This window comes from Canis lupus, chromosome 32 (genome assembly GCF_003254725.2).
Source record: "Canis lupus dingo isolate Sandy chromosome 32, ASM325472v2, whole genome shotgun sequence".
Taxonomy (NCBI): Eukaryota; Metazoa; Chordata; class Mammalia; order Carnivora; family Canidae; genus Canis; species Canis lupus.
Window position 1 is genome coordinate 10,662,465 of NC_064274.1, and position 15,596 is coordinate 10,678,060.

Consider the following 15,596-nt stretch of genomic DNA (forward strand, 5'->3'; position numbering starts at 1 on the left):
AATAAGGAAATGAAAATAAAACTTGTGGGATCCAGAAAATGGCATTTTAAAAAATCAAACGTACCAAAACCAACTTAAAAATGCTAAAATATTCTATAATCAACAAAATAATGAACTGGTAGTTAATTTTTCCACAAAAGAAAACTGTAGGCCCTGGTAGTTTTACAATTAAGTTATATATCAGATGTTCAAAAAGTGGATTATTTCAATGTTAAATAATTCAGAGAACAGAAAGAACATTCCATAACTCATTCTATGAAGCTAAAAACTGTGAAAACAAAGTAACAGACCAACCTCACTCCTAAGCACAGATGTAAAAGTTCTAAGCAAAACATTAGCAATTAAAGTTCATCAGTGTATTTTAAAAAAATGATCATTAATGATCAAGATGGCTTTAGCCCGAGAAGGTAAAGACGGCTCAACATTTAAAAAATTTTAAATGTGTAATTCACCACATTACCTGATTAAAGTAGAATAAATACATTGACTTCAAGAGGAAAAAAAAGTGTTTCATAAATTTCAACCCCTATAAATTAAAGCTTAACAAAATAGAAGGAAACTTCCTTGCCTTGTTAAAGAGTAGCAAAACTAGTAAAATTCAATATTACCCCAAAGAGTAGGGCTGTCAGTACTCTCTAATTATCCTATAGATTAAATATGATTCTAGTTAAGAAAAAGAACCTCCTGCAGTTGTTTTTCTTCCCAAAGAATCTGACAACTGATTCTAATATTTAATGAAAGAACAAAAAGGTCAAGAACACTCCTTAAAATGAGGATAGGGTTACTTTACAAGTTATCAAGACCTTTAATCAAGTTGCAGCAATTATGTACCACTTAGCTCTTGGCTAGCCAAACTGACCAAAGGAATGGCACAAAAAGTCCCAAAATAGACATTTATTTACGTGGAAATTCGCCATGTAGACAAAGTCCCTGAAGAAAGGATGCATTAGTCAATAAACAGTAGAAAGAAAACTGGTTATCCGCATAGTAAAAAAACTGAAATTATTTCTCACACATACATAAATCAATTCCAAGTGGACTAAAGACAAATGTGAGACTTTCTGACTTCTAAAGGAGACTATAAAAATATCTTAAAACAGAGGGTACCTGGCTGGCTCGCCTGGTGTAGCATGGGACCCTTCATCTCAGGGTTGAAGGTTCAAACCCCATGTTGGGTGTAGAGATTACTTTAGGTCCTTAAAAAAACTTTTTAAAAAAGATTTATTTAGCATGTGCATGCAAGGGTGGGTAGATGGGCATAGGGAGAAGGAGCATTTCAAGCAGACTCTGCACTGAGTGCAGAGCCTGACACAGGACTTGTCATGGGGCTTGATCTCACGACCCTGAGATCATGACCTGAGCCAAAATCAACAGTTGCATGCTGAACTGACTGAGCCACCCAGGTACCCCTAAAAAAAAAAAATCTTGCAACATAAATATAACTACATTTGAAAATGTTAAAATTACAGAAATATTAGTATCCTATTATGAAGAACTTTTAAGAAAAAAGGACAAAAGACACCAAGAAGTATTTCACAGAAGAAACAATAGCAGCAATAGCAGCTAATCGTGAAAACATGTTCAACTTATTGTTTGGGAAAATGCAAATTAAAGCCACAGTAAAATGTCATTTTACACCTATCAAATTGGCAAGAATCCTCTTAGAGCAGTAAGCAAACTATAAACCAGGTTGTACACTAGCACAACCATTTTGGAAAATAAGCACATACCTTACTACCAACTCTGCTAGTACTACATACTCTGAAGAAATTCTTGCACATTTGTACCAAGACACTATATAAATTATCTGTAAAAGCCAAAGACAAATATAAGGAAAACTACTCCCAATATAAATTATAAAAATGAACCTGTTGAATAGAAAAAAAAACAAATAGGGCAGCCCGGATGGCTCAGTGGTTTAGTGCCTGCCTTCGGCCCAGGGCATGATCCTGGGGTCCTGGGATCGAGTCCCACATCGGGCTCCTTGCGTGGAGAGGGAGGAGCATACTTCTCCCTCTGCCTGTGTCTCTCCCTCTCTCTGTGTATCTCATGAATAAATAAAATGTTGTGTTAAAAAAAGAAAAAAAAACAAGAATACATACAGTACAATACTATTTTGTATAAAGTCCACCAACAAAGGTAAACATTACGTGGGACGTGTATATATACAGCAAAAGGCAAAAGAGGAAATGATTGATTCGGGACAATAGTTACCTCTGAGGAGGAGGGCAGACTGGGTACTGGAAATGAGAAGAACAAGAAGGTACAGTCAATACTATCAGAAATGTTCTAGTTCTTAATTACAGAATGGGTATGCAGGTGTACAATTATTACTTCCATATTGCATATATTTTTATATATGAATCAAACATTATATAAAGAAAAACAGTGACCAGTGGTTGCCAGAGGTTGGGTGTGGTGGGTGGACAAAGTGGGTGAAAGTGGTCAAAAGTACAAACATCCAGTTATAAAATAAGTCCTAGGGATATAATTACAGCACCATGACTACAGTTAATAACACTGTGTTATATATTTGAAAGTTGCTAATACGAGAGATCTTAACCTTTCTCAACATAAGAAAAAAATACGAGAGATCTTAAACTTTCTCAACAAAAAAATAGATCTTAACTAGACTTATTGTGGTGACTGTTTCACAAAATATACACATCGAATCATTATGGTATACACTACAAACTAGTCAACTATATCTCGATTTAAAAAATTAAGTAACTGGGCAGCCTGAGTGGCTTAGCGGTTTAGCGCCGCCTTCAGCCCTTGGCATGATCCTGGAGACCGGGATCGAGTCCCGCATCGGGCTCCCTGCGTGGAGCCTGCTTCTCCCTCTGCCTGTGTCTCTGCCTCTCTCTCTCTCTCTCAGTCTGTGTCTCTCATGAATAAATAAATAAATAAAATCTTTAAAAAAATAAAAAATTAAGTAACCAAAAAATAGTGACCAGAAATACTTTTATATTTCTAAGACACTATGAAAAAGGAAATCATCTTTCCTTAAATGTACATACACTACCTTGTAAAAGCAGATGTACAGTATAGCTGGTTAAGTGCAACAGTAGGATCTTTTGGTCACAAAGAATACTGGTCAACCACTCATTAGTTGTGGATCTTGTGAACAAGTCATTTTATGTCTGAATTTATTTTTTAACTGTAAAATACAGAATTACTGTAAAGATTAAATGTTATAAAGTGGTATAAACTACACACTTAAAAAAATAGTTATTCTCTCCTCAACTATTACCAAATTTAAGAAACCAGTTATAGGGGCACCTGGGTGGCTCAGTCAGTTAAGTATCTGACTCTTGATTTCAGCTCAGGATTTTGGGATCAAACCCCAAGTTATCAGTTTCTGTCTCAGACGGGAGCCTGCTTGAGGATTTCTCTCCTTCTCCCTCTACCCACCCCACCTCCAACGCATATTCTAAAATAAATCTTTAAAGATTTTTTAAAATTTTTTTATTCATGACACACACACACACACACACACACACACACAGAGGCAGAGACACAGGCAGAGGGAGAAGCAGGCTCCATTCAGGCAGCCTGACGTGGGACTCGATTCCGGGACTCCAGGATCAGGCCATGGGCTGAAGGTGGCGCTAAACCGCTGAGCCACTCGGGCTGCCCTAAAATAAGTAAATCTTAAAAAAAAAAAAAAAGAAAAGGAAAGAAAAGAAAAAAAAAAAAAAGAAACCCCTATATTCTACAGAGTTTTTTCAAGTAGATTGAACTTAGCCTCAACCATTATTACAATGGAGGACTTTCTGAAACTTTCTGAAACAACAAAACCACCAGAATTTTTGCATCAAATAAGGTTTCCCCTCAAAGAAACTACATACTGAAGTTACTTTCACTCAGTGATTTTAGAAATATTCCATTGGAACTATTTATTTGTGAAAAAATTGTCCCACAAAGTTAAACCTTAATTTTTGAGGATAGATTTCCCTGTTGTAACTATAAAATATTTTAATCAAGTTTGATGAATAAAGTACACAGGGCCACAATCAAGATTCTGGTCAAAATTAACATATGACTGGGAGGCCTGGTGGGCACAGTGGTAGAGCATGTACCTCTTGATCTCAGAGTTGTAAGTTCAAGACCTATGCTGAGTATAGAGATTACTAAAAGTAAAATCTTAAAAAAATTCTTTTTAACTAACATGACTAAAATGAGTGACAAGACTAGTTCTTTTGGATGCCTTACAAATGGAGTCTTCTGGCCATTTTCAGAAAAATGTTTAGCAATGGCAACATAATTGAAAAAAAAAACAGGATTACTTACTTGGAAGGACAGCATTCATCCTAATGCATAAAGAATCTCATTTCTATACAAGTCTGCAGTTGCTGAAGAGACAACTGCTTTAATCAGTTACTAAGATTAGTGAAACTACTTACATTAGTTGCCTACATCCTTTTTTTTTTTTTTTTAAGTACACTCCACGTCCAACGTGGAGCCCAGTGTGGGTCTTGAACTTACAACCCTGAGATCAAGACCTGAGCTGAGATCAAGAGTTGGATGCTTATGATCCTGGAGACCCTGGATCGAGTCCCATGTCAGGCTCTCTGCATGGAGCCTGCTTCTCCCTCTGCCTGTGTCTCTGCCTCTCTCTCTCTCTCTGCATCTCTATGAATAAATAAATTTAAAAAAAAATCTTTAAAAAAAAGAGTTGGATTCTTAACCAACTGAGCCACCCAGGTGCTCCTAAACATCCTTTATATGATAAAACATATTACAGCCAACCTATTAAATCAGTTTCAGGAATGGAAAATAAACAATTATATAGTTTTGATAGGATTCTGTAAAAACACTCAAAAAATGAGAAGCAAAGTTACATAGACTTTATAGAAATTGCTATTCATAATAGATAGATGTAGTATATTTTGAACCAATAAATAGTACTGATGTGAATCCAACTCTGAACTCAGTACTTGGCAGTATATATGATAATTATTTTGATTTGTTGGAGTATTTCTATACAAATTTATATTCAGTTTTAAGAAAATATTATAGAGAAGTTTTATTGCAACTTTTAACTCCACATAAGGAAGAAATAGAGCCAATGACACCCCAACAATTTCTTTAGAGGTCTGATGTAAAAAAACCACAAAAATGTTCTTTACTGATAAGATACAAATCAGATTCTAAATGCATTCTCTAACATAGAGGACATGGAGAAAAAAGGAACAAAGAAAATTTGCAAGAGGAGTTTATGTAATTTCAACAATCTCTTATCTAGGCATTTAAACAAATTTTGTGTGAGGAATAAGAGAAGAAATCATACTCTTTTGAGGGAGTACAAAGTTTATTCAAACATTTAAATAATTTAAAATAATCAGTTATACAGAGTACAGTGAAATTAATCAAAAACAATATCAAGTAATTTGTTTTTAAAGTGATAGTACAATATAGGAAAGCAGTGGCTTTAGTGATTTTATGGAAGATTCACACAAAAGCACCTACAATATTTCTTGAAGAAATAATAATATGCAAATTTTCACTTTTTCTGTTTTTCTGCTTACCATTTCAAAATTTTATCTCAATTTTCTATCACTTTTTTGGTATTCTTATTAACATCTGAGTAGAAATGAAGGCTTCATAATTAAGTAGCCATATTATTTTAATACTGTCATCTCTTTATTCCTATGAATATAATCATCTTTCGTTTGCATGAGTCCTTCAGCCTGATTCTCATTTTATATCTCAAAGAATGTTTTTAATAAACTGTATATATTGATCCCACTATTTATCTTTTCATACTATTGTCAAGACCTTCAAGACTATGCTTCTAATGGTCTATCAACACATAATATAACCGACAGCCACATGTTTTCTTTACTTCCCTTATGAATAGTTCCTATTTTATTGATAGCTAGGGTACCAATTTAGTATGTTACATGACTACAGTATAGTAAGACCAGAAATAGAAATTTAACACCCTTTTGCTCCTAAACTCTGCACACATGACAAAGGCAGAAATATGTTAAAGAAAAAAACCATTTTAAATAATCTTAGGAACAATGAGATCATGATCCTCTCTCTCACAAAATAAATATAACAAACATACTAGTAACCATAGCCAGACAAGCATTATAACACAAGAATTCCATTACACATAAGAAATAGACTGTTGAAGCCAGGTGTTGAGATTTATACTCCACATCCAGCTGGTTATAACCAGTCCAGTGAGTGCTAGAGTTAAATTCTTTGGGGACTGACTGAAATATGGTTTTAGTTATACAAGAAAACACTGATTCAGATCCAGCAAAGACTTATGAACTTGCCTACCGGCTGACAGCAAAAAATGGCGGAATTGGGGAACTTTTAAATCTACCTCATGGAAGACCTTTATCTGTGAGCCTGAGATCCTCTTACAAATTTTTTCTTTTTCTGGTCTAATAAATCCAGTAGACACTGGCTTTTGTAATGTGGCTTTCTACCCTATTATACTAATAAGCCCAGGCTGCCTTTTAATGAGGGCCATCAGAGTTACTAGGCAATGAATTTCAGAGCTGGATGGATGGGGTTAACGTTCCTCATTGCCCAGCTTTCCTGTCAACCAGCAAAGAACTATACTAAATTCTGAGGCATGATGACAGGAAAATTCAGGGAGGCCTGGAAGAGAGGTACCAAAGTGCATTGAAAATACAAAACAGAATATTTTAATATTCTTCATAAATAGTTTTACAAATATTTACATATAATGAATAGGCCACTTTGCATTACTGGCTAAAACTAGGAAGAGCTATTAAATCAGTAGGTTAATCAATCCTGGCTTCAAATAATCCATTGAAATATTTTTAATTGAAGTTCAATAAATATACTGAAGGTGATTAAACAGAAAAACAGTTTCAATCTTTTTAACAATATATTTTATTGGTAATAATGGACTTGAACTAATTAGTAAACCATAATCTATAAAGAATTTTTGTAAAAATGCATTCATTTTCTGATAATAAATACATCCAAATTCCAGTTTTTTTAAAAACCAGGATGAGGAAAAGAACAAAATGGAAAGATAATAATCCTGGGCTCAAAGCCAAATGATTAAACCAAAGAGAGAAATATTTTCAGATTCCTCTCAAGGAGTCATGGAATGGGCATCATTTTATCTGAAGGTTTCTCAACTGGGCACTAGAATAATACCAACTCTAAAGCCTTTTCCTCTAATATTTCTTCTGTTTCAAATTTTGCTAATATGAAACAAATCCTTTTTACATGAAATTTAAAAATAACAGTATAAATTCATTCAGATGGAATTAGCTCAGGTAGGTATTTGTTGCCCTAAACAAGTCAAACTGAAATCAAGGACTCCTTACAGCACTCCTATAAAGCTTCTGAATATTCAGCTAACGGCACTGAGAAAGACTAAACATTTTTTCTACTTCTATAAAGATCCAAGAAATTGAGAAGTCAACATCTAGAAAAAAGCAAGGCGGGATCCCTGGGTGGCGCAGCGGTTTGGCGCCTGCCTTTGGCCCAGGGCGCGATCCTGGAGACCCGGGATCGAATCCCACATCAGGCTCCCGGTGCATGGAGCCTGCTTCTCCCTCTGCCTATGTCTCTGCCTCTCTCTCTTTCTGTGACTATCATAAATAAAAATAGGAAAAAAAATTAAAAAAAAAAAAGCAAGGCATAAATTCATCAGCACCAAAGAGAAATAATCTTCAAAATGAGCAGGTCTTTTATGTGTTGATGAATAGGTTCTAATCTCCCCTCAAGGAAAAGTCCACTGCCTACAGTTAACACTTCTGGATAAAAGAAAAGGTAAAACTCAGTAAAATGGTAAAAATCATTTCCATTTTACATATTGATTTATCCAAAATGCCTTAAAGAGGGATTTCAAGATTTTGATACTACTTTAAACATTTTTCAGAGGAGGTATGGTTTCAAGTTAGACTGTTATTTGCTAAAGTGGGAAGTATCAAATTTACTTTTTTTACTAATAAATCTTCAGCTACTGTCTAAATGTTGCATTTAGTCACAATACAACAGTTTCCATTTAAAATAAGACTCTAGTGGTAGTGAAAACTGTTCAAAGGTGGTAACACAAAATCCTGGTTGTCTTTCTCGCATATCAAATATAACTAAATTGTTGGTGGCTGGAACTCAAATCACATACAATCAACCACATTATTGGATCCATGACCTACATCTCGAATTTGGCTAGTTAAACAGGCACACACAGCTACGCCTGCTCCAGCTCTGCAGTGAGACACAGATCCAACCAACTCCCACCTGAAAAGACAGGAAAAACAGGTTATCTTAATGCATGATTTACTTTACTCAAAATTCTAACCAAAGACAAAAACTCCCTATTATTGGGACTGGTTTTAAAAGACAGCAAGTTTCCTCAGGGAACTTATATAAATAAAATATTTCTAATGTTCTATATTAATGGCTACATCTAGCAGTGTTTTAGCACTCTGGAGTAATCTGTTACTGGAAGATCCCATTGAAGCATACAGAAAACATGAAAATTACCTATTCAGGACTGGATCAAATGCTTCCACTGTATTTAAGTATGCATTGCCATTATGCCCACCAACTGCAAAGATTTTGCCCATCACTGTTGCAATCCCCACTCCACCCCTTGGAGTGGTAAGTGCTGCTACATAATCCCACTTGTTGCTTCGAGGATCATACCGCTCAACTGAACTTAGAGGAGAATTATCATCAAAACCACCTATACATTAAAAAAAAAAAAAGATTTTAAAAATAGTACATTTCATAGAAATTAACTATTAAATCTCAATCCAATAGCTTCTCAGCCCAATCTTTTAAAAACATTTTAGGAAATAGAAAAAAAATCAAGGAAAAAATTCACCCCAATGCCTATCATCACCACCAACTCCTATTAGACATTTCTACAATTCGAGATAACTTAGATAGTACTGTACCTCAATACTAAGATTAAAAATCTGAAAGTAGGAAAAACTGAAGTTCCTATATCTAAGCAGATAACTTAGAAGGGAAAACCCCCCACAAACATTCATATAATTTGTCTTTAACCTACTAGAGGCAAATAAGACGTACTGAGATTCTTCTCTGTGTATACATTGTGTATTATATATTTAAACAGTTGGAGGGCCTGAGAAGAGAATAAAACTACCACTGAATCATTTGACTTATGTAGATACATTAAAGTTTTCCAACTGTTTCCCATAATGCTGTAACTGCCATCACAATTACAGAGATGGCTATGATTGAACTTTCACCAATTTTTGCCAAAACTACATCTTCATGCTACATACTCTAGATGGGGACAGTTCTCTCTATACATCATTCTAACAGTGTTACTTATTATATTCCTGATGGTTAAATATAGTGACTTATTCTGACAGTGTTCTTTCCTTTAAAAAATAAGTGTGCCTCTTTTTAAACTCCATCTCTGTCTACATGAGTAATCACTCTCTTCAGCAACTAAGCCTATTTTCCCGAGGACAGGAAGTGTTGCTATTATGATCAGTCTATTCAGAAACAAGGTCAGTTAAAAAAAATCAACAGTTAATTTCTCTAATGTGTTTAATTAAATCAACTTAACTGAAATAAAATTCACCAATTTTATGTATATAATTTGATAAATATTATAAATGTGCACAATAGTATCCTCACCACTGCAACCATGCTACAAAACATATTTTCATTATAATAAAGCTCTCCTAAACAGGGAGCTGTGAGAAGTAGCAACTGTGTACTGCAAGAACTCTGGTTTCTCATACACCCAAGTTCAAATTCTAGCTTTATCACTATGAAGTAAATTATTCACATTGAGTCTCTGCTACCTCACAGAGCTGTGATGATCAAACAAGATCTAAAGATAAATTGTTATCTCTTTTCTTTAGTACACATAACCCCTGGAATATTCAGCATTACTTCTATTGTTTGCAGATATTTCAATGCTAATGATACCCCACACTCTCTTATCAAGAACTGTTAAGTTATGTAATACCAAACAGTTTACATCAACATAAGTGTGACATATGCTAGTTATAATCTCTCTGACCAATTTCTTTTTCTGTAAAGAAGGGAATTACTCATCACAATATTGCTCCCCATTTACTGGGTAACTACAAAGTACCAGATGCAGTTTGAAATGTTTCTTATATCTTATCTTTAAATTTTAGAATAATTCTCTCAAAAATAATTCTCATTATTATTCCTATTTCATAGTTTAAAACCGTGCTACTGGGGACACCTGGGTGGCTCAGTGATTGTGTGTCTGTCTTCAGCTTAGGTCATGATCCCAGGATCCTGGGATCAAGTCCTGCATCAGGCTCCCCGTAGGGAAGCCTTGCTTCTCCCTCTGCCTATGTCTCTGCCTCTCTGTCTCTCATGGATAAATAAATAAAAATCTTAAAACAATAACAACAACAACACCCTGCTACTTAATGTGTGCTGAACAGACCAGAAGCAGCATTGATTATCAGTTGGGAACTGTTAGAAATACAGAATCTGGGCTCCTTCCTTGCAGTTTAACAGTATCTCCAGAAGATTCATATGTTTGAAGTCTGAGAAAGCACTGCCCTATGGTTCCTTCCAATTCTGCAATTCAGTAGGTCAACAGCCATTATGCATGTTGAAATAACCATTGCTTTGCTTTAAGGAATCAACATAATTCCCTTGAAATGATGATGGAAAAAATATTCTTAAATCAAAGATTTTAGCAAAGCATATGTGTCCTTACATTAAAAAATATATATCTTATTTAAATATAATCCTCTACTTTAGATATATTTACTACTCCTACTAAAAATATGAAGGTAGAAATTTTAAACGTGAAAGATGAAGGCATAAACAAAAGCACAAATGTGGATCTTAGTAATTTGAAAGCAAATTTTAAGACTAATTCCACTTGAGCCTAAATATTATATAATTTATGGTACTGTATTTTCTTAAATTAGAGAAATACCAACTACTCACCAACAACATATAAGCAACCATGGAGCTCACTAACTCCATTGCCTGCTCTTCGTTGACCCATTTCTTTAACTTCTATCCACTTATCCAGATGTGGATCATACCTCTCCACACTAGACAAAGAAGCTACTCCATCATTGCCACCTACTGCATAAACATGGTTCTAAATAAAGAAAGAATAAAAACACTTAACATTAGACATTTATTTATTTATTTATTTATGTATTTATTTCATTAGACTTTTAATTGATGTATATGTAATGGTAGACCAGATGTGCAAGAAAGCATGTTTCATGAGATAATATGGTGTGTAATCATTATCTGCATCCTGGAGATAAGAAGATAGCAGACCTTTCTTTATTAGGGACGTGATACAATGCAATCCATAAGCAAATTGTCACATAACTTACTATAAGAGCCACAGAGCCAACCCCTCCACGGGGAGTATTCATTGGTGCCACTGTACTCCACTGATCAGATTCTATGTCATATCTCTCTACATCATTGAAACAAGTGTTGTCATCTAACCCTCCAATTGCATAAATTGGACCACCCAAGGAGGCCAAGGCAATTCCTCGCCTGCAAAGACAATAAAAACACACTTTAGTGTCCGGTTTTGTTTCCAGAAAAAAGGTAATAAAAATATCATCCTAAGGAAGGCATTTACTTTGTTAAAGATCAGTGTGGGCTTTTTTCCCCATTATTTTTAGATTTATCAAACGTTCTGAATAGATGGCTATAAGGTTGCCAAATTATGCAACTGTATGTGAACAGTGCCCTCTGGAGTTTTATAATGCATAGTCTACACAGGTTACTTTAATTTCAAATGAAATAAAGTGAAACCCAACAAAATACTATATAAATGGAGTCCAAAACACAATTAGCAAAACACACAGTTGCATAATGAGAGATTAAATAAATTGAAAGAGATATTTTGCTGTGGAGGTCAGAAATCAATCTCATTTCTAAATTCATGTATTTGCACAGCACGTGTTTGGACAAAGGGTTTCATGGTACCACACAAAAGAACATCAACTTTCATATTACAAGCTTTATATCACATTGTTTTACTTCTGAAGGGCATTTATTTTTCTTCTTGGAAGGGAGACTTAGCCCTTGTGAAAAGCTAATTCACTGTAATAGTAATCAGAAAAAATAATTTCTTAAACACTGCAGCAATAAAAAATTGAATTATTCTAAAACTATAAACTGCCACTGACTTTGTATGTACTTTGGATAGTGTACTTTATAAACCTCGACCTTACTACCTTGCTTCTTCATCTGTAACCCATTTGAGAAAGGAGTAGACACAATTGATATGGAGATAATATAGCTAAGCACTTAAAACAGTGATTGGCCTATGTTTAATGCTATGTATTAAATATATTACTGGAGAGCGCAGCTGTTCAACAGAAATTCAAAGTTTACCAAGAGAATCCTAGGAAGGATTCTTAAGGGTAAGGTTGTTACTCATTTTCAATCCTCTTAATCTCTTTTGTCTTGAGTATAGAGCAATGACTTATAAAATACTGTGGCTATAAAAATTCGCAGGTGTGTGAACATGTGCGTGCACTCCAGAACATACAGGTGTTATATAATGGCAGATGTGTGCCTAATAAATATTCCTCCCCCTCACCATCCCAAACCACAAGAGTATATGACATTATTAGTTATCTCCTACTCCTCAAAACTCTTGATTTTCATGAAATCACACATTTGAATTCCCTCCCAAATCTCTAGCTGGTGCTATTTTGTTTCCTTTAATCGGTGTCTTCTTTTTTACCCTACCCCATCATTTAAATCACCATGTTCACTAAGGCCTCTTATCACTTACATGCTCTCTCTCTCCTGAGGCAACCTCATACTTTCCATGGATTTATGATAACTCAAATATATATTTCCAGACACATATCCCAACTTCTACCTTAAATCTGTCATGCTAGCTCTTGAACCTTAATTTTTTGCTTTTAGAGCAATGAATGAGGTTGGCAGGGGTGGAATAGAGGAAGACAGAGAGAAGGAATCTTAAGCAGGCTCCCCAACACAGGGCTCAATCTCATGATCCTGAGACCATAACCTGAGCTGAAATCAAGAATCAGACGCTTAACCAACTGAGCCATCCAGGCGCCCCTCTTCAACCTTAACTTTAACCTGAGATGAAACTCACGGCCTACTTCCCTGTAATAGGCAAATTTTAAGATGTACCCCCCACCCCCCAGTATATTCACCCTCTTGTCTTATTCCCATGCTTATACTACTTTATATGGCAAAAAGATTACTTGAACGGCCCTAATCTAATCACACAAGCCTGCTTAGAGTTTCTCCAGCAGGAGACAACTCAAAAACTCAAAGAATGAGATGGATTCTGCATACCACTGCTTGTTTGCAGACAGAAGGGAGCACCTGGAAAGGACCTGAATGGCTTCTAGGAATTGGGAGTGACATCTGGCAACAGCCAGTAAAAATGAGAAACTCAGTGCCACAATCTCAAGGAACTGAGTTTTATCAATAACCTAAATGACCTTGGAAGGAGATTCTTCCCCAGAGCCTCCAGAGAAGACCTTAGCCCAGCCTACACCTTGACCTTGGCCTGTAAGACCCCATCAAACCTGCTGAACTTCTGATCTATGGAACTGTGAGCTTTAATAAATAGACATTGTTTTAAGCTGCTAAGTGTGTGGTAAATGGTTTCACAGCAATAGAAAACTCATACACCTATCACAAGGGAAATAAAAATTTTATCCTGTTCATTGACTTGTTTTCTCTAATACAGAAAATTTTACCACTAGCCATATCCAATTGCTTAAGCCAAAAACTGAAGAATCAACCTTGCTTCTTGTTCTTTCAACCTTCCACATCTCAGTGTCATAAAATCTTTTGATTATCTCTCAAATATTTCCTCTCTTCTCTATCCCAACTTTTTCCACTTTAGTCCAAGCCACCATTATTTCTTGACTAAAATATTACAATGATCCTGTTGGTCTCCCAAGCTGTTTTCACTCTGCTCCTCCTCAAATCTTTTCTCCATTTCATTTCCCTGCTATTAAAACGTGTGTGTGTGTGTGTGTGTGTGTGTGTGTGTATGTGTAAAAGCTCACCAGATAAAATTAAAAACTTCTGGCAAGCCTGAAAGGCCCTCATCCTTTCCTTTTGTTTCAGTCTTATTTTTTCACACCATTCACCTTGATATTTCAGTCACACTGGACTTCCTTTATGCTCTCTGCTCTGTTGACCTCCAGATTTTCAGACTTCATCTCTTTCCACCCATCACCCTTCTATCCACCAATATCTAACCAGGATAAATTCTTCTATTCCTTCAGATCTTAAATGGAACTTCAAGATTTTCTCCACTCTCAAGCCCAGAATTATTGCCCTTGGGGGGCCTGCGTGGCTCAGTTGGTTAAGGGTCTGCCTTTGACTCAGGTCATGATCTCAGAGTCTTTGGATCAAGTTCCACATCAGGCTCCCTGCACGATGGGGAGTCTGCTTCCCCCCCACCCTCTCTGCCCTTCTCCCCACTCATGCTCTCTTTCAAATAAATAAATAAATAAATAAATAAATAAATAAATAAATAAAATTATTAAAAAATAAAATTATATTATATAATTATATATTTATATTATAAAATTATTAATTTTTAAAAATAATAAATAATAAATAAAATTTTAAAAATTATTGCTCTTGTAATTATGTCTTTATTTGTATCTTTCCTTCTTGAATGTAAGATCTACAGAAGTAAACCCATAAGATCATGACAGGAGCCAAAATCAAAAGTCAGCCACTTAATGGACTGAGTCACCCAGTCACCCTTGTTGCATTTCTATACACTAATAATGAAGCAGCAACAAGAGAAATAAAGAAGACAATCCCATTTACAACTGCACCAAGAAGAATAAAATACTTAGGAATAAATCTAACCAAAGAGGTGAAAGACCTGTACTCTAAAAACTATAAAACACTGATGAAAGAAATTCAAGACAACACAAAGAAATGGAAAGACATCCTATGTTCATGAGTAAAAACAAATTGCTAAAATGTCTACTACTCAAAGTAATCTACAGATTTAATGCAATCCCTATCAAAATATCAACAGCATTTTTCACATTTTTCACTAGAATAAACAATCCTAAAATTTGTATGGAACCAAAAAAAGAACCTGAATAGCCAAAGCAATTTGAAAAAGAAAAAGAAAACTGGAGGTGTCACAATTCCAGACTTCAAGTTATATTGCAAAGATGTAGTAATCAAAACAGTATGGTACTAGCACAGAAACAGAATGGAACTGAACAGAAAGCCCAGAAATAGACCCACAATTATATGGTCAATTAATCTTTGACAAAGGGGGAAAGAATATGCAATGGAAAAAAGAAAGCCTTTTTAACAAATGGTGTTGGGAAAACTGGACAGCAACGTGCAAAAAAAATAAATAAAAGAAAGAAAAGAAACTAGACCACTTTCTTTCACCATATACAAAAATAAACTCAAGGTGGATTAAGGACTTATGTGTGAGACCTGAAACCATAAAAATCCTAGATGAGAGCAAAGGCAGTATTTTTTCTGACACTGATCATAGCAACATCTTTCTAGATACATCTCCTGAGGCAAGGGAAACAAAAGGAAAAATAAACTATTGGGACTACATCAAAATCGAGAGCTTCTGCACAGCA

The 15,596-nt window shown here is 35.2% G+C and overlaps 1 protein-coding gene across 2 annotated transcripts in view; it reads right to left on the reverse strand.

Moving 5' to 3' along the window:
• Positions 1–5,295: 5,295 nt before the first annotated feature.
• KLHL8 (kelch like family member 8) overlaps positions 5,296–15,596 on the reverse strand; it is a 73,412-nt gene continuing 63,111 nt past the window's right edge. For both annotated transcript variants that reach the window (XM_025425330.3, XM_025425329.3), the window contains 4 exons: positions 11,340–11,508; positions 10,933–11,092; positions 8,494–8,695; positions 5,296–8,247 (listed from right to left, as the gene is read on the reverse strand). In XM_025425330.3, the coding sequence (XP_025281115.1) occupies positions 8,124–8,247; positions 8,494–8,695; positions 10,933–11,092; positions 11,340–11,508 (655 nt within the window). In that variant the 3' untranslated portion in view covers positions 5,296–8,123. The remainder of the gene's footprint in view (positions 8,248–8,493; positions 8,696–10,932; positions 11,093–11,339; positions 11,509–15,596) is intronic.